This window comes from Engystomops pustulosus, chromosome 7 (assembly GCF_040894005.1).
Source record: "Engystomops pustulosus chromosome 7, aEngPut4.maternal, whole genome shotgun sequence".
NCBI lineage: Eukaryota > Metazoa > Chordata > Amphibia > Anura > Leptodactylidae > Engystomops > Engystomops pustulosus.
Window position 1 is genome coordinate 162,946,841 of NC_092417.1, and position 18,871 is coordinate 162,965,711.

General features: G+C 43.6%; 1 protein-coding gene across 1 annotated transcript; it reads left to right on the forward strand.

Annotated features, from left to right (window-relative positions):
* Positions 1–1,961: 1,961 nt before the first annotated feature.
* PRRG4 (proline rich and Gla domain 4) lies at positions 1,962–11,748 on the forward strand. The gene is made up of 6 exons (XM_072118611.1): positions 1,962–2,233; positions 6,132–6,238; positions 6,601–6,764; positions 7,756–7,798; positions 8,273–8,405; positions 11,004–11,748. The coding sequence occupies exons 1-6, from the start codon at positions 2,193–2,195 to the stop codon at positions 11,230–11,232; spliced, it is 717 nt and encodes a 238-aa protein (XP_071974712.1). The 5' UTR covers positions 1,962–2,192; the 3' UTR covers positions 11,233–11,748.
* The last annotated feature ends 7,123 nt before the right edge of the window (positions 11,749–18,871 follow it).

Genomic DNA, 18,871 nt, shown 5'->3' on the forward strand with positions numbered 1-18,871 from the left:
TATGCAATGAGGTGACATAAAATGAGGACGGCAAAGGAAGTGAATGATCTTTCCTATTGTTAAATTTGGCCCTGGGAAACCAGGTGAGAATGAATATAGGGGAATTTACAAGAGTATTTTGGGGAATCTGATAGCTGGGGCATTGGCAAAGTGGGGGAACAAATAATTTTCAGATTGTTAAAGGTGTTTCCCTATAGAGTTATTGGTATTTGGATGGTGTCAACTATGTATGGAGGTCTGGATGCCTCCTTCCCTCCCTCTTACCCCCCTTTTTTTTTCTCTTTTCTCCTTCTCTCTCCTTCGCTCCCCTCTCTTCCACCTCTATATTTTTTTCTGTTCTATTTTTTCATATCTATCGCTTATCCCTTCTTTATTCATATAGAGGACCCTTTCCTGCGGTCACTGGGTTCTCTTATTGCCATATCCCTTTAAAATATAAAACAGGATGGAGGCGGTCAAGGCTTGAAAGTGGATCCTTTATTCCCATGTACATGGTCTTGTTACTCATGTTATATGTTACCTTTATTATGTACAATTTTTACTTATGTCTGTTGACTGATTTGATGAGGACTGCGTTCTTGGCATTTGTCTGTAGTCCTGCTAATAACAAAGCAAATTATAACAAAAAAAATGTATGGTATCCATTGGGACACCCATTTTTTTGTAACACCCACTTTTCAATGTAGTCACACATTGCCAGGAGGAATAACAGAGGGACAATACAATTGACTTTTTTTAAGTTCCAGATTATGAAAATTAAAGGGTTTTTCTATGGGGGTTGGGGAAAAGTTGGGGAAAAAATCGTACTTACCCTTCTCCTGGTTTCTGCATAGCTCCGGTACCAGTTCCAAGTGGTCAACGGACCTCATCCCATAAGTGGTCTCCTTGTGTCAAGAGACATTTACCCACATTGGTGCAGATTTACTTACCCGGTCCATTCGCGATCCTGCAGCGTGTTCTCCGATGTTGATTCGGGATTCACTAAGGTCGTGCGCCCCATGTCCACTAGGTGAAGTCCGCCGGAGTTCACCTTCTCCGTCTCGGTGTATGTGAGTGCTATTCATTGGGGCAGATTTACTTACCCGGTCCATTCGCGATCCAGCGGCGCGTTCTCTGCGGTGGATTCAGGTCCGGCCGGGATTCATTAAGCCAGTTCCTCTGACGTCCACCAGGTGGCGTTGCTGCGCTAAAGAGCATCGGAACGCACTCAAGTTCACCGGCCTATTCCTAGTGAAGGTAAGTGCAAGCTCCGCAACACTTTTTTTTTCAATAATGCGGCGGTTTTTCCGAATCTGTCAGGTTTTGGTTCGGCCACGCCCCCCGATTTCCGTCGCGTGCATGCCAGCGGCGATGCGCCACAATTCGATCGCGTGCGCCAAAATCTCCCGGGGCAATACAGGGAAAATCGGCGCAATTCGGAAATATTTGGGTAACACGTCGGGAAAACGCGAATCGGGTCCTTAGTAAATGACCCCCATTGTGTTATCCCTCTTTTATTCCTCCTGGAAATCCATAAATAATAATAATAATTCCTTTATTTATGTAGCTCACACAGATTTGCAAAATCAGTCCCCAATGGGGCTCACAATCTAATCACCCTACCAGTATGTTTTGGAGTGTGGGAGGAAACCTGAGGACCCAGAGGAAACCCACGCAAACACAATAGCACTACAGAGAAGTTTATACATCTGGCAGTTCCGGATATTATTGCAAAATCAGAAACATTGAAAATCTGATGCACACGGAAGAATTGAAAACAATTACGCATCAGTTTTATCTTCTATTGTTCGCATTTTGCTCCATTATTTACATTTTTCTCACGTTTTTACTTTTCATTCACGGGTTATTACACCTAATAGAGTCATAAGAAGGAATAATAAGAAACCAGAACTGCTTGTCTTATTATCCAGATACCTGAGGAGTGACACAGACACAACGCAAGACAAGACAGGTATGTGCAGGAGGAGTCGCCCCAGTCCTGACTTCCTGGTGTAAGACTAGATGGGACTTTGTCTGGTCCCGGCTGTATAGGCTGATGCAGATCTCTATGGGCTGGTCCTCTGTCTATGGATTATAGAAGTGCACGGGCTCGGACGACTGTGCGGACTTTGGTTTTCGGGTCTTGGGAGAAGTTTTAGAGAAGTTGAAGAGTCTTGTTCAACTTTCTTAGGACTTTAGGACTTTGGGTACTGATGAATCTATTCAACAATGTGAATGGAGCTCTAACATTGAGGTAAGTTACTGCTATATATATATATATGTGTCTATATAATCCTTAATTATAGGGTTAACATATTCCTTATTTCTGGATATAAGAGATTAGTATCTGGGTCAATTAGTATTAAGACTGATGGCCATATATTTACATAGACAGGGCACCATAAATGGTGGTAGAACAACCAAGTTAACCCTATAGATGGGCCCAAGCAGAGCAATAATGGGATATTTGCGCCATTATATTGGTACTACTTTGCCAGTCAGGGAGGTGCACACTATTAGTTGGCATTATATGGCGTAATATTATGATATATATTACCGGTATATAGAATACGGAAAATAATTGCAAATTTTTCATTTCAAAGAAAAGTTATGTTATTCGGAAAATCAATAGGCAATAGGATCCTAGAGGCAAAACATTGTTCAAGCGGCCCTATAGTGGCTGAAGTACTACTGCCCCCAGCATGCACTAAGTATGATTGTATAGATAGTCATATATCACAATACACAAAAGTGTTACACAATCACAGTCCTTACCTCCCCCCTCGGACAATACTTGTGTCACGTGTGTCCCCCCTCCCCCTCCTATACACCTGAGGTCAGGTAGATTACACAATTCTCAATTTCACCCACATCCTATGTGCCACTATTCACACAACACGCTCCAGTGACGATTCCCGCCGTGTGCCCCTTATATGCCCTCTTTATGTCACATTATACCAATATGACTCCATATTACATCTGCACTCTACATGCCCCCACCCTATGCCCCCTTAGTGTCCTGGCACACATTATTATTTAGTGCCACCCAATATCATATAAACCCTTACTGTCCCCCACACCGTCTGCCTCCTAAGTCACAACTTATTCTACCCAAATTACCCTTTGGTCTCACCACACTCCCTATGCCCTTCTTAATGCCCTCTCAAACCATATAGTATTCTTTCACACCATACACATATTACCCCCTAGTGCAGGGGTGGGCAATTCATTTCCACATGAGGTCACATGAGACAGTGGAATGATTTGAATAAGCTATACCCCCACCCATACCCCTGCTCATTATGCCCCACTTTTATAATGCCACTTCCATAATGCCCCCATTTATAGTTCCCTCTCCTTATGCCTCTTTTTATAATGTCGTCTCTCCTTATACCCCCTCTTCAATTATGCCCCTTTTATAAGGCGCCCTCTTCTTATGCCCTTTCCATTATGCCCCCATATACAGTGCCCCCTGCATTCTTACCCCTTTTATAATGCTCCCTCCATTATGCATCCTTTTGTAATACCCCCTCACCTTATGCCCTATCTATTTTGCTCCTTTTTCTAATGCACCCCTCTCCTTATGCCCCTTTTCTAATGCACCCCTCTCCCTATGCCCCCATATACAGTCCCCCCTTTGTTATGCCCCCTTATATGAGGCACTGTCTACTTATGCCCCCTCTATTATTCCCCCTTTTATAATACCCCCTCTCCTTATGCTCCATCCATTATGCCTTACATTGCTGTGTGCTTGGCTCTCTGCATTGAACTACTCCACAGACCCTTCTAATATTTAACCAGAAGCTTTTTCCAGCATATACTAGGGAAGCTGTGGAACAGTTCAAAGGAAAGATCTAAGAGCACAGCAGTGTGAGGACATCGATTCTCCAAGTCCAGCTACAATCCTGGAATATACACTCATATTTCACAGTCCTGCTGCTACTGACAATAGGGACAATAGATAACACAGTCTGTAATTCCTCAGCATCTCATGGCATCAGGGGGCATATTCCCAGGGCATAGGAGGTCCACAAGATCAGCAATGAATTTGGTGTTTGGACAGCACAGGGCGAATAGCAGCCCTGCCAGGACTTTGTTACTCTGCCCATAACACTGCACACATGATGTAGCAATACATAAAGCCATAAAACTCCATAAAGGTGAAGGTTCATTTGGGATAGTCTCTTCAGTAGCGTTTACCAGCCTGTAGTGTGGCTTCCTGGCAGTGATGATGGGGGGTGTGGTGCAAATTTTTGGTTCCTTTCCAGCATTTGTGGAATTGCTGCATCTTTGATTACCCATAATGCATTGTTACAAGGTGTGTAGCGTAAACTACTAAATCAATATATTCCATTAATGAGTGGTAAAGTTACCCCGACAGCTTAACATTCGCATTGGTATAGAAAGAAAACACAAAACTTATATAACTCAGTCCGTCCCTTTATGAAATATTCCCATGATGCCCTTCTACGATGCCTAAGTTCTTTCTTTTTATGTATCTGTTTAATTGATATGCCTTTTTTACACAAAAATTACACAAGACTGAGGTCTATCGCAAAGAGATTGGTCAAGAGGTGAGTCCTCTGAGCCAGAAGGCCCTGAAATGGTCAAGGATCCATGACTTTGTCTTGCTGAAGGATGGGCAAACATCTAGTGTTGTTCACGGGGTCCACCAAGGATCTGTCTAGGATTCGGTGGACCCTGTTCTAAATAATAAGTCTGGAGTTACCCTGGGGTCCACCAAGGAGCTGTCTAGGATTTGGTGGACCCTGTTCTGAAGAATAAGTCTGGAGTTGCAAATCAAGTCAAGAATGTCATGGAACATGTTCAGGATACATGTCATTCCAAATTCTGGATACAACCCTCCAAAACTGGAACTGTATCAGTAGGAACCGGGGCGGTGGAGACCTGGCCACATCCTCACCTGAATATCTAATCTCAACGTTAACGGGTTTCCAGGATTAAGCGAAATTAATAAATTAGTGTTTTCCCCCCGTATGCTAGTACTGTGCAATCTTCTGCAGGTTGTTGACTTGTCCTGCAGATTGTCACAACTTTCAGGATGAGGAAAGAGGGACAAATGAAAAAAATGTTAAGCTCCCGATCCCTGCCACTGACTTGCTCCTAACCCCATTCACTAACAAATCAGATACTCACCTATTCTCATTCCCCCCCCAACAGCTCTCCTCCTCTTCTAGGGGGAGCCATTGGTCCACAATACATTTGGTCTATTTGGTTGCACAAAATTATTTAGATTTTACAGAATGCACACATATAATGTGAAGATGCTTAATATTTTTTGTGTATAACATTTGGTGAACTACAACATGTCATTCTGTCATACAAATCATAAAGTCATAAAATTTAAGGCTGCTTTCACACAAACGTATGGGAGATGTATATACGTCCTCTATAGTCATCTATGGAGCTCGGGCTTGTTACGGGGAGCACAATTGGGCTCATTTACTAAGGGTGCGTGGAGCGCATTTTCGTTGGGTTTCCCGACGATTTTCGAGTTGCGCCCGTTTAACAGGGGATATTGGCGCACGCAATCGGATTTTGTGCATCAGTGCCAGCTTGCCTGCGACACAAACGGGTGGCGGTCGTCGGACAACCTGAAGGATTCGGACTGAGCACAGGATTTAACATTTAGAATTGTGTCGCAAGACAATGCACTTACAAGCAACGGGAAGAAGGTGAACTCCTTCTATATTGAAATGAGGGGCATAGCTACAGTGGTAGCAGCCATAACAGCTGCTATGGGGCCCTAATTGTAAGGGGGCCCTGGCATCCGACCTGACAGTAAAGAATGGAAGATGTGCACCATTATATACAGTGTATATGGTACTGTATGTATGTGTGTATATGCTGTATGTTTGTATATTTACGGAATGTATATACTGTATGAATGTTAATACTATAGTGTAACAATACAATGTATATATAATGTGTATGCATTTGATATTCTGTATTTGTGTATAAAGTGTGTAAATGTATATATCAGTGCAAAACTGTGTGTATTAATGCATGTGATGCTATATACATGTGTGAGTGTACAGATACGTAAATTTTTCTATATTCAGAAATCTGCTATGGGGCCCGGCCTCTCCTTGTTACACCCCCAATTTAAACATTGAAAAATCTGTTTGCAGATATCGGAGCTTCATTCTGCATTTGTTTCTGATCTACCAGCTGATAAGTCAAGTCCTTGGATTTCCAGACTGTGTAAGAAATTTGCTGGGATCCCGGAATCAAGAAGGTATGAAATAGGGATTTTATTAATAGTAGAGGCAGAGCTAGAGGGTGGCAGTGGTAGTGAGGCCTTATAATACAGAAATTGTATGAATGTATAGATTGTACATGGGGGGTCCATGAACTTTGTACACAAACGTTTTTACGACTGTAAAAACTGAGCACACGGTCGTAAAAACGCTTGTGCCTTGACTTCTATGGGAAATATCCTCATCCATTTGTCCAATGTACCCTGGAAAAGATAGGACTTTCTGTGGCGAGGGGAGGGGTGAGGAGTGCTCAGTGTAAAGTATGGAGGACCATCAGATGAGGCAGCAGGATTTATGGTATCTTTCCGCATTGTACTTGACAAGACGCTGTTCCTTTTAGTGTTTAGAAATGGGGAGGACGCCAGCAGCTTCTTGGGCCGCAGACTGCACTACAACCAGTTTGATTTCGAGATGTTCATTGTGGGAAACCTGGAGAGAGAATGTTACGAGGAGCAATGCAACTACGAGGAGGCCAGGGAGATATTCGAAGACGACGATTCGGTGGTAATTGCATAAACTTTTCCTTGTGAGATTACGGTTTTCCTAAAAGACACACGGTTAAAGGGGTTGTACAGGACTGGATATACAAGGCTACTTATTTGCCCCTATAAAAAAGTGCCCAGGGCTTGTATGGGGCAATAGTTAACGCCTCTATTCACTTTTATAGAACTGAAATACCAGGTACAACCCACAGGCAGGAGTAAGTCTTTATATAACAAAAGGGAGGTCAACAGGAATATTAAAGGGTTGGCCCTTTGGACAGAAAGACAGATTACTTGACCCTCCATCTACGGCCATTTTATGGGTTTTATGCACAGCTGTCATCTCTGTCTCTACTCCAGGACATCCATGTGACATTGTCCTCTCTCTCTCTTCTTACAGTCACAGGGAGTAGTGATGGGTCATTTGCGAACGAGCCGGCACAAAGAGACGGCTCTTTCACGTGAAAGTCGGGAGTCGTCTTCCTTTAGTGAGCCGACAGCTCACTTAAACCCCACCCCTAAACGGCTCACTACGACCCCTTAGATCCTAAAAATCAAGTTAAAAGTGGAGAGGGTTGACTTTCTGAACTGAGACTTCCTATTGTATATTTAAAAGGGAGACGTTCAGGAGCCGGCTCTTCTTAGTGAGCGGAGCCTAATAATCCAGTTCACTAAGAAGAGCCGGAGAGAGCAGGATGAGTCATAACAATGCTGCTGCAGCTCCTCCTATTCAGCAGAGCTCAGAAATGTAAAGAAAGAAGTATAGAGGGTCTGAACACAGTAGAAAAGTAAGTAGCAGGACTGCTGAATCATTTGACGACCATTCAGGGATTATCTACAAGGTAGTCAAGTCACTTGGGGAACTTATGTAAAAGTTATGGCATCATATACTCCTGATGTAAATGCATGTTATGTCTGATCGGTATATACATGGTGGACATACTCATAAAATGCACGTTGGAGGGATAGTCATAAGAATTTATAAATTCATGGTGTTTTTTTTGTTTTTAAAGGCGGCATTCTGGAAGGACTACTCACGGAGAATATCCAAGGAAGGTAAAGCCAAATAATGAAAATGTATATATATATTTCAGTATAATTTATTTTTTTTATAGTTATTTAACATAATGCAAGGATACAATGAACCTTATCTATCCATCTATCTATCTCATATCTATCTCATATCTATCTCATATCTATCTATCTATCTATCTATCTATCTATCTATCTATCTATCTATCTCATATCTATCTATCTATCTATCTATCTCATATCTATCTCATATCTATCTATCTATCTATCTATCTATCTATCTCATATCTATCTCATATCTATCTATGTATGTATGTATCTATCTATCTATCTATCTCATATCTATCTCATATCTATCTCTTATCTATCTATCTATCTATCTATCTCATATCTATCTATCTATCATCTATCTATCTCATATCTATCTATCTATCATCTATCTATCTCATATCTATCTATGTTGGTAATGCCATATGTCCCTATCTGTTCTCCCCTTAGGTACAGAGATAAAGATTGATGTGATTGGGCTTCTCACGGGGTTAATTTGTGCTGGAACGTTCCTGGTTATATTTGGACTTCTTGGTTACTATTGGTATACAATGTATTGTGACCCGAGAAGACACAGTCACATGTAAGTACCGACCTAGTTCAGAATAAACTTTTCTTATAGTTCCCTACACTCCTGTATAAAGTTGAGATGAAAACTTTTAAAACTATAAGAATTATAATCTGTGCATAGACAAGAAATTGCTAAAATTTTGATGACCTTACAGGTGGCCTCTGGCTATTAAATAACATTGCAAAAAACACCTTTTTTTCGGCGCTCCTCTTCCTGTACCCGTCCTGACACAGCGGTGACAAATTTCACATCCATTTTCATGCTGGCTGAGAAATCACAGGATTTATCATAAATATGTGATACAGGCTGTCCCCTACTTAAGAACACCTGACTTACAGACGACCCCTAGTTACAAACGGAGCTCTGGAAGTTGGTAATTCACTGTACTTTAGTCCTAGGCTACAATAAACAGCTATAACAGTTATTAAATATGTCTGTAGTTAAGATTTATTGTTAATCCTGGTTCTTATGAGAATAAAACATTTTTAAAATCCATTTTTCACAGAGGCCGAAAAAAAATTTGTCTGGCGTTACAATTATAAAGTATACAGTTCCGACTTACATACAAATTCAACTTGAGAACAAACCTACAGACCCTATCTTGTACATAGCCCAGAGACTGCCTGTAGATGCAGGTCCCACCTCTGGGGCCCCTGCGTATCCCAAAAATTAGGGTCCGCTAACCTCATCCCCAATAGAAATTTATTGCACAATTTGTGGTGATGTAAAACCCTTCTCTTCCTTGGTTGACATGTATCTTTTTTCATCCATATAAACTATGTAACTATATATGTAACTATGTAACTGTATATGTAACTATGTAACCCTCATGGTACTGGGGGGAGAAAAAGAGACATACATACCCCACTCCGGATCCTGATTTGCACATTGCTCCGGTACTTCCAGTGGTAGATACACTATATCACCCCCCTCACTGCTCCCTCAGCTCTTTCCCCCCTCCCTCTGCTTTATGTAATCTCACTGCAGCAGAGGAAGTTTCAGCCCACAATGGGGGCTGGCACAGTGTAACAGCCTGTGAAGCTACAGAATGGGGAATCCCTGATGATGCCCCCAAAAGCACTTCAGGCTCAATAGCACAGTTATAAAAGTTGGAAGGCGGCCATGGATAACAAATATAAGAAGATTACCACAGTCACGGTGCCTGGATCTGTGAGTAATGTCCCTGGTTTATTAGGATCCAGAAGAGGTCACTGCACACAAGGCATCCTAGAAACACTGACGACCTAAAACAAATTTGTAGAAAGGAAGGATCCAAATTTTGTCCTTAAACGTGAACATATGGCGGAGATGATGTAAAAGAGGATCTGCAGGTTATGGGTGAAAGGGTTTACCTGCCTTTTCTTCCTGTAATTGGAGTGTTACTTGGTGCACCCAGTAAAGTACATGAACTGTCATTGATCCAGGTCATTCCAAAGGGTTCACTTACTTTTTTCTTTGTGATAAGCAGAGGTGATATAAGTAAAAACCTTTACAAAATGATAAAATTTTGGCACCACAATTGCAGCAGGGAGACCACAAGTATTTCACAGACCGTCCCCCGAACGGAGAAATCTTTAGCGCCCCTAGAGGTCAAAGTATGTCATCACCAAGAAAAGTAGTCAGGTGAGTTCTTAGCGGGATACATGATCCAGATAGAGATGCAGGGAAGCGTAAAATGCCTGAAACATCAAGTTCCTTTTATAGGCGAGAGATAACAACCCAGATCCGTGCAGTTTACTAAAGAAATCCCTGGTATCTTATGGCTCCTGCAGTAAGACAAATCAGGACCATGTAATTACAGAGAAATAATAGCCTTGTCTGCCCGAGAAAACATATTAAGCGTGCAATTATCCCCCTGTAATTACACCGCCCGGGACATCTCACTGAATATCTAATATTTTCCTCCACTCTACTTGGAAACTTAGGGCCTAGATTTTCGCATTAATGAAAAACACGACTTTTACGTCTGGAAACGGACAGATTTAGAGCAATCTAACACTCACGGGTCCATACCATGTATGTCCTGCGTATTCTGGTACTTAAGAAGACTTTAAAGGACACATGTATGGGGCTCAGGGGCGTAACAATTACAATTACACACACTCCGTCTCGGTGTATGTGAGTGCTATTCTTGCGACACATATTTTTTTCCGATGACCACGCCCCCCGATTTCTGTCGCGTGAAAGCCGGCGTCGATGCGCCACAATCCGATCGCGTGTGCCAAAATCCCGGGGCAATTCGGCACAAATCGGAAATCTTCGGGGAAACCCGACGAAAATGCGACATTCAGACCCTTAGTAAATGAGCCCCATTGTATAATTCATTGAATCAGCTGTAACTGGAGTGTTCCTTTAAGGATGGGTTCAAAGTGGACTGTAATCAGTGTGGAAAAAATTGTAAAATCTTCCGTCAATGGGAGACTCTATGGAAAGCATTTTCCATATTCTGCTACATTTTCATTGCATTGTTGGCTCAACATCGGTTACACAGTTCCGATCTCACATCCCATGATTTTCTTACATTTTAGCTCATTTTTTGTAACGGATATGAAATTTTCGACAAAATCTTTCATGACCCTGACTATGATATGCTCTTCATTTTCTTCACAGTCCAGAAGAAGACCACGAATGTAGAACGTCGTCCACCAGATGCAGGACACAAGAGGCTCTTCCATTGCAGAATACGGTATCCGCCCCAACACAACATGAACCACCCTCCTACGCCCAAGCTGTGGCAATGGATGCCGCCTATGATGTCCCACCACCTTATCCCGGGACGGAGATAGACTCGAAAATCTACAGAAAGTCCATGTCCATTCCTGCTTCTCACGTGTTTTGAAACAATGTTCAAGACACAATTCTTACTGTAGATGGACTATCGGATGGCGGGAAATATAAAATTCCGGTTCCATTCTAGATGGAGAAGAAAGAGGTTCACGATGGAGAGGTCCATGTTGGACAATGATGGATTTATGGACAACCAGTCAGGTTCTCTTGATTTCTAAGGCGACGTTCTGAGGGAACTCTTGAAATCATGGACCGAAACTGATGTGGCGTTTAGCATTGGGATTATTTGGATGGATTCCGGAGTTTGGGTATTTTTTTTAGACTGAGATCTTAAAGACATACGAGGTGGGCCTGGCTTTTCTCGGAGGATACACTCTACGGCTCGGAGATACTTGACAAGCCGTTGGCTGTGGACGTGTTTTGTATTCCTGTACCTTCAATGCGTTGCGTAATTTGGCAGCGATTCTTATATTTAGTATCTACCCTGCCAAAAAAAAGATCCTGTCAATGATTACTGTACGGAGAGGCAGGAAATTGTTACACAATCATAATAAATGATTATGCCGCAGTTGTGGGCGTTCCGCTTTTATGATACCCGTTGTAGGTGAGGTAAGAGCACATGATATCGGCGCCGGTGTCCCTAATGTTCGCAGAGTAAAGGGGTAGTTAAAGGCTGATCCCTGTGGAAGACTTTGGTTCTTTCTTCTATGTTATCCATGATGCATCAGGAGAGCATCACATAGGCAACTAGGCGGTTACCATTTGTACCTCCTGGGAGGACTGTGTGGTAATCTTTCATGCTTTGTATCTCTACAAAAACCTAAGAGATTGTAGGTGTATACCCAGGAGGATGCATTGTCATGTCCATCATTATAACAGTGTAACTTATAATAATCAGTAGATGTTATAGGAGTCTGTGCTACCCCTGTGGAGAACCTGTGTGGTACACTCCATGTACCGTAACTGCATCCCCAGGAATTGAGATAGAAATCTCTGGTCAGATACACCGATCCATGGAATTCTGAGATGAATGGCTGGTTCCCGATAAATTTTCCACGCTGGTGGTCCGCCGGCCATATCTACTAAGAAGTTCCGGCTTCTTAGTAAATAACGGTGCAAACTTTGCCTGTTTGGACCTAAGACCAGGTCTGGCAAAGTTTTTTTGCTATAGTTTCCGTTGGTTTTTAAGGGAAGACTACGGTAAATCTGGTGGGTCTGGGGTTCACACCCCTGCCCTCCTTCCTTCCCTGGCAATGCCCAAAGTGGTGTGTGCGTCAGAGAAGGCGTTATGGATCTCCCCCAATGTCTGCCGGCGGCATGGAGCCTCTGGACAGTGTCGGACTGTCCCATCAGAGCATCAGAGAATCCTCAGGTGGGCCCCAGGTTCAAACACTTTATAATGGGCCCCAAAGATCTTTATTTAGAATTTAATGGAGTAATCAGTAGATATTATGATTTATTTCATATAAGACGATTCCGATATTTTGGATTATTAGGTCTTTTTGATGATACATCCTACGTAATACGATTTAATGGTATTTTATGGTTGAAGGGTGGGCCCTCAAGATCATCACCTCTAGTAGGCCCAACACATGCCAGTCCGACACTGCCTCCGGATGTTTTATAAAGTTAATATTTCACTATTAAAGATGCCAGAAAACGTGTAAAAAACGCCCCCCCCTCCGCCCCTAGACGGAACAAGCAGCCTAAATAGGACACTCCCCCACCAGTAATCGGGTTTGTATGAAAAGGTTATGTTTCTAGAATTTGGAGCAAAAATTTCTGACATACACTGTTATGATTTGGATCTCGTCTTTATTTTATGTTTTGTGGAGTGATATAAAGTTTTCCCAAAAAAAAAAAAGAGAAATGAAAAAAGCGTCAGTTTTTTTTAAATTAAGGAGAAACATTTCAGAAAGGGGGTTTGCTGTGCCTTGTTTCTGCTCTTTCTCCTGCAGTGAGCAGCGTGACTGCTCATTTACATCAACGTTAATACTCAGCTCCAGTTGCGTATTCGTTGCGTTTTGTCTCTGTTTTGGTAACGCTGTGTCTCTGTGATGCATCCGTTTTGTCTCCGTGTCCGTAAAAAAAAAAACTGAAGGTGTAACATCGCTTTTAAAAAAACATCACACGTGGTTTTTCAGCCTCATCGGTGAATAAAAAAAAAAAAAGGACTTCTATTGCATTCAGTGATCCGCATCCGTGAAAAAAATAGGACACGTTCCATAATTCTTTTCCACGGACAACGGATCAGTGAAAATACAAACCAATGTGAAAACTCCCATAGAAATCAATGGATTCGTGGAAATCACTGAAACACGGACGTGAACGCCAATGTGAAAGAGCACTAAACGCTAAAACGAAAGTCTTCTGGGCTTCATCTACTTTAGGTAGATAAGAAGACTAATGATTAACTCTTTCCATACTTAGGAAATCTACCATCAAAATCTATCATGATAAACCAGGGACATTACTCATAGATCCAGGCACTGGGACTGTGGTAATCTTCTTATATTTGTTATCCATGGCCTCCTTCTTTCTAAAATCAACTGTTATAATTATCCTAATGAGTCTGAAGGGTGAACTAAGGGTGTTATCAGGATGTTACATCTGTTTCTCCCTCCTCCCTCAGCGCTTACCCTCTTCCAAACTGTGTCATCCGTCAGGACCAACCATGATGATCCCTATGGGGGGGGAGCCCAAACTGTGTAATCCATCAGGACCAACCATGGTGATCCCTATGGAGGGGAGCCCAAACTGTGTCATCCGTCAGGACCAACCATGAAGATCCCAAACTGGGAGCCCAAACTGTGTCATCCGTCAGGTCCAACCATGATGATCCCTATGGAGGGGAGCCCAAACTGTGTAATCCGTCAGGTCCAACCATGATGATCCCTATGGAGGGGAGCCCAAACTGTGTCATCTGTCAGGACCAACCATCATGATCCCTATGGGTGAAAGCCCAAACTGTGTCATCCTTTAGGACCAACCATGATGATCCCTATGGGAGGGGAGCCCAAACTGTGTCATCCATCAGGACCAACCATGATGATCCCTCACTATTGTGATCCCCCCTCCCCCCCTCCAATTCAGTCCTATTGATTATCCCGGTTTAAGTGGCTGGTTTAATCATCAGCTGATTGGTTGGACATTAAAAGGAGTATAATGGGAATTCAGGGAAACCCCCGGGGGCAGTATACTTATCCTACTCCAGCTTCTGGTTCCAGCGCTCTACCCCCATCGGTCTGTTGCCCATAATCCTGGAAGAATCAGTTGCCCATAGCACTTATTCCTTACGGAATTTTTGTGCAGAAAATCTGCTACGTACGTAATAAAGTTCTGTTGATATTTTCAAAACCGATTTTTTTTTTCTTAATGTCAATTGAAACGGACATGATTATAATTATGCTAATAAGGCAGAAGAGCTCTAGAGGTGTTACCAGAGACCCTCTGTGCTGCAGATTCACAGGTGGTTACAAGGTCTCCTCCTCATCACTTCCCCTCTCCCTCCTGTAATCTCACTGTAGCACAGGAAGTTTCAGCACACATAGGGAGTGGGGAAGTGTACTGCACACTGTAACAGTCTGTGAATCTCTAGCACGGAGGGGCACTGGTAACAACCCCAATAGCCTTTCAGGTCCATTAGCATAATTATAAAAGTTGATTTTAGAAGGAAGGAGGCCATGGATAACCAATATAATAAGATGACCACACTCCTGGTGCCTGGATCTATGAGTAATGTCCCTGGTTTATCAGGCTTGTACATTGCGTCACCTGGAGGGGGTTATTACTACGCCTGTGGATGTCGTACATAGTATTCTGTGTGTTCCCGCTCAGGATTTGTCCGCCTTCTATTGAAAAAGCACAAACTGTTTAGTGATGAGGAATGTTTTTGTCCATACACATCCAGCAGGCGCGGACACGTCCCACAACTCGCTCCGCAACATCATTGCACCAGTTTTTCTTTTGCTTTCGGCAGATATTGTTGCTGAAGGGGGAACTAAACCCTAAATATAACTGCATTTTTGTCTCCATTAGGTATAAATGTGGATGCGTTGTAACCTGTTTTATGTTAATATCCGACAGAATTCTACATATAATTATTCCTGTAATTTGGGCAGTTTAGTAGCTGTTAGTATGATTTATGATCCACAATACGGATTGTTAGATGTAATAAAGGGGGGGGGGTGTCTACCCTTTATTTTGGAGGTCGCTAGGGGGTCCGACACCTGGATCTGGATGGCTGATTACAGCGCAGTGTAAAGTGCACATCCAGACAGCGCCACACACTCTGCAGTGGCCGTGCTGCGCTATTGCGGCTCAGCTCCCATTCATGTGAAACAGAGACTGGCTCATACATTGGTCCTGTAGTCAGCTGATCGATGTGGGGGTCCACATGTCAGACCCCTTAATCTCCAACTAATGACCAATGGACGGACGGTATTGGTCAGGGAGATGTCTATAATGACACCTTTATGTATGTTGTTAGTAACAGCAGGACTGTGAAAAATGCATTCATAACTGGACTCTGAGTGCGGCGAAGTCTCCTCACACTCCTGCGCTCTTAGATCTCTGCATTGAACTGTTTTAATGCCCCTCTACTCTGGGTAAAAGCTGTAGGAGGTTCCCTGTTGAGAAAGGGCTTTGGAGAGGATTGATGCAGACAGCACAGAGCACAGCAGTGTGAGGGCACGCCTCTAAAAGCTACGATCCTGGATTATAAATCCATATTTCACAGTCCCGCTGCTACTAAGAACATACACAATGGTATGATTATACAGACCTCTAGAAACAATACCAAACGCTGGCTGCAGAGAGCACAGAACACAACAGTGTTGGGACATGCATCTAAAAGATATATTACTGGAATACAGATCCATATTTCACATTCCTTCTGCTACTAAGAATATAGACAAAGGTGTTATTATATAGATCTCTAGGGACAATACCTAGCACTAGCCGCAGAGAGCACAGAGCACAGCAGTGTGAGGACATGCCTCTAAAATCTATATTACTGGAACATTAGTCCATATTTCATGGTTCTTCTGCTACTAAGAACATAGACAAAGGTGTGATTAGGGTCTCTAGGGACAATACAGATACAGATCTCTAGGGACAATACCTAGCACTGGCTGCAGAGAGCACAGAGCACAGCAGTGTGAAGGCATTCCTAAGAAGAACATAAATCCATAGTTCACTGTCCTACTAAGAACATGCACAAAGTTTGATTACACAGATCTGCAGGGACAATACCTAACACTGGCTGCAGAGAGCACAGAGCACAGCAGGAATAGAAATCTAATTTTCACAGTCCTGCTGCTACTAACAACACACACAAAGGTCTGATTACACAGATCTCTAGGGACAATATCTAGGACTGTCTGATGTTTTGTATGGTCTAAACTTTACTTGGAAAACCCGGCACAGTGTTATTCTTAGTAGGTCCTGATGATATAGACAGGTGACATCTGGGGTAACATGAGAGATATAATAATAGCCCCATTACACACGTGTATTGCCCCCGCGGGGGGACGTGCTCCTCAGGTGTGTGATGTCAGATAACTGCAGACACCGACATCCTGCAAGAGGCGGTCGCTGAGCCTCCGGAATTAGATTGCAAGCTCCCGGGAACAAGGACTAATTACATCTTTATGATCATCGCACCAAATGTTTTCCAGCCCCCCTGCTCCTCCCTGCCCTGCGGACCACCCAGAGGAGGGGACTGGCCCAGATAGACAGACACTGGCCCACATTTATCAAGAACAGCACAGTGTGTACTATGTGCAGTGTCCTGTGTATAGTGCAGGGGGCGCCAGATTCAGGAGTTTTGCATGAATCCGCACTGTTCCGACAGGGGGCACCAACTTTTTTTGATGCAACTTTAACATGGGGCGTGCGACACAATTCTGTTGGACTTTGCATGTATGTTTGCACGGAAAAGAATGTGCAAAGTCCAATAGAAAACTGGCGCAGGGGCTTCAATAAATGTGCCCCATTGTCTACCTTCTGTGTACGGGGCAGGGCCGCTGCCACCCCGATTTAACAATATCTTCCATAAGAAACATATTGGGGCTCATTTACTAAGGGTCGGGTTTCCCGACGATGTCCGATTTGCCCTGAATTCCCCCGGGATTTTGGCGCATCGGCGCCAGCTTTCACGCAACAGAAATAGGGGGCGTGGCCGTTGGACAACCCGACGGATTTGTAAAAAAAGAATTTAAAAAATTTAAATTTAAAAAAAAATTTGTGTCGCAAGATCAGCACTCACATGCACCGGGACGAAGAAGGGGACCTCAGCGCAGCAGCGACACCTGGTGGTCATTGGGCGCACGGACCTTAGTGAATCCCGGCAGAACCCGAATCAGCGTCAGAGAACCCGCCGCTAGATCGCGACTGGACCGGGTAAGTAAATGTGACCCATTATATAAAATCTTAAAAAGGAATAAAGAGACAGGGAGCCATGTTATACACATCCCATACAGGGGGCCACGCTACACATCACCTAAAGATGTGACGTACTAAGAGTTCAAGGTGAGAATATGATAAAATGATAATATATTCTATTGGTCTCTGTTTACTAATCATTCAGCTGAGCCGCCCCCCCCGCCCCAGAGGCTCCTCCATGGCTATAACTGGGCAGTATATATATATATATATATATATATATATAGGTATATAACAGGCCCTGTCCCTATAACACTCAGGACAAGTCTGAGGGACGACCTGGAGGAGAAATCATCCCCTTTAACTGGGGAATTTGTACCAAACCCTGAACCCACGGGGTCCTAGATGTTATGTCCCTTGCACTTTCGTCGCACTGTTCACGGTTTTGGGATTTGTGCAGCTTTGACAGGTATTTAACAGGGTTAGGTATTTGCTGGGATTATGTTGCATGCGATCGGAGTGTGGTGCAGCGGCGCTGCTTCCATGCGACAGAAACGGGAGAGGGGCAGGCCGTCGGACAATCCGATTGATTCGGACTGAGCGCAGGATTTAAGATTCAAATTGTGTCGCAAGCCATGCACTCGGAAGAAGAAGGTGAACTCTGGCCGTCCTGAGCGTGTGTATTGCTCATATATGTGTGTGTATATATGGATAATGGTGATGGTGGTGGTGATGATGTCCGGGGATGATGGTGGTGATGTCCGGGGATGATGATGGTGATGATGATGTCCGGGGATGATGATGGTGGTGGTGATGTCCGGGGATGATGGTGGTGATGTCCGGGGATGATGGTGGTGGTGATGTCCGGGGATGATGATGGTGATGTCCGGGGATGATGATGGTGATGATGATGTCCGGGGATGATGATGGTGGTGGTGATGTCCGGGGATGATGGTGGTGATGTCCGGGGATGATGGTGGTGGTGATGTCCGGGGATGATGGTGGTGGTGATGTCCGGGGATGATGGTGGTGATGTCCGGGGATGATGGTGGTGGTGATGTCCGGGGATGATGGTGATGATGATGTCTGGGGATGATGATGGTGATGATGTCCGGGGATGATGATGGTGATGATGTCCGGGGATGACGGTGGTGATGATGTCTGGGGATGATGGTGGTGATGATGTCTGGGGATGATGGTGGTGATGATGTCTGGGGATGATGGTGGTGATGATGTCTGGGGATGATGGTGATGATGTCCGGGGATGGTGGAGGTGATGTCCGGGGATGATGGTGATGATGTCCGGG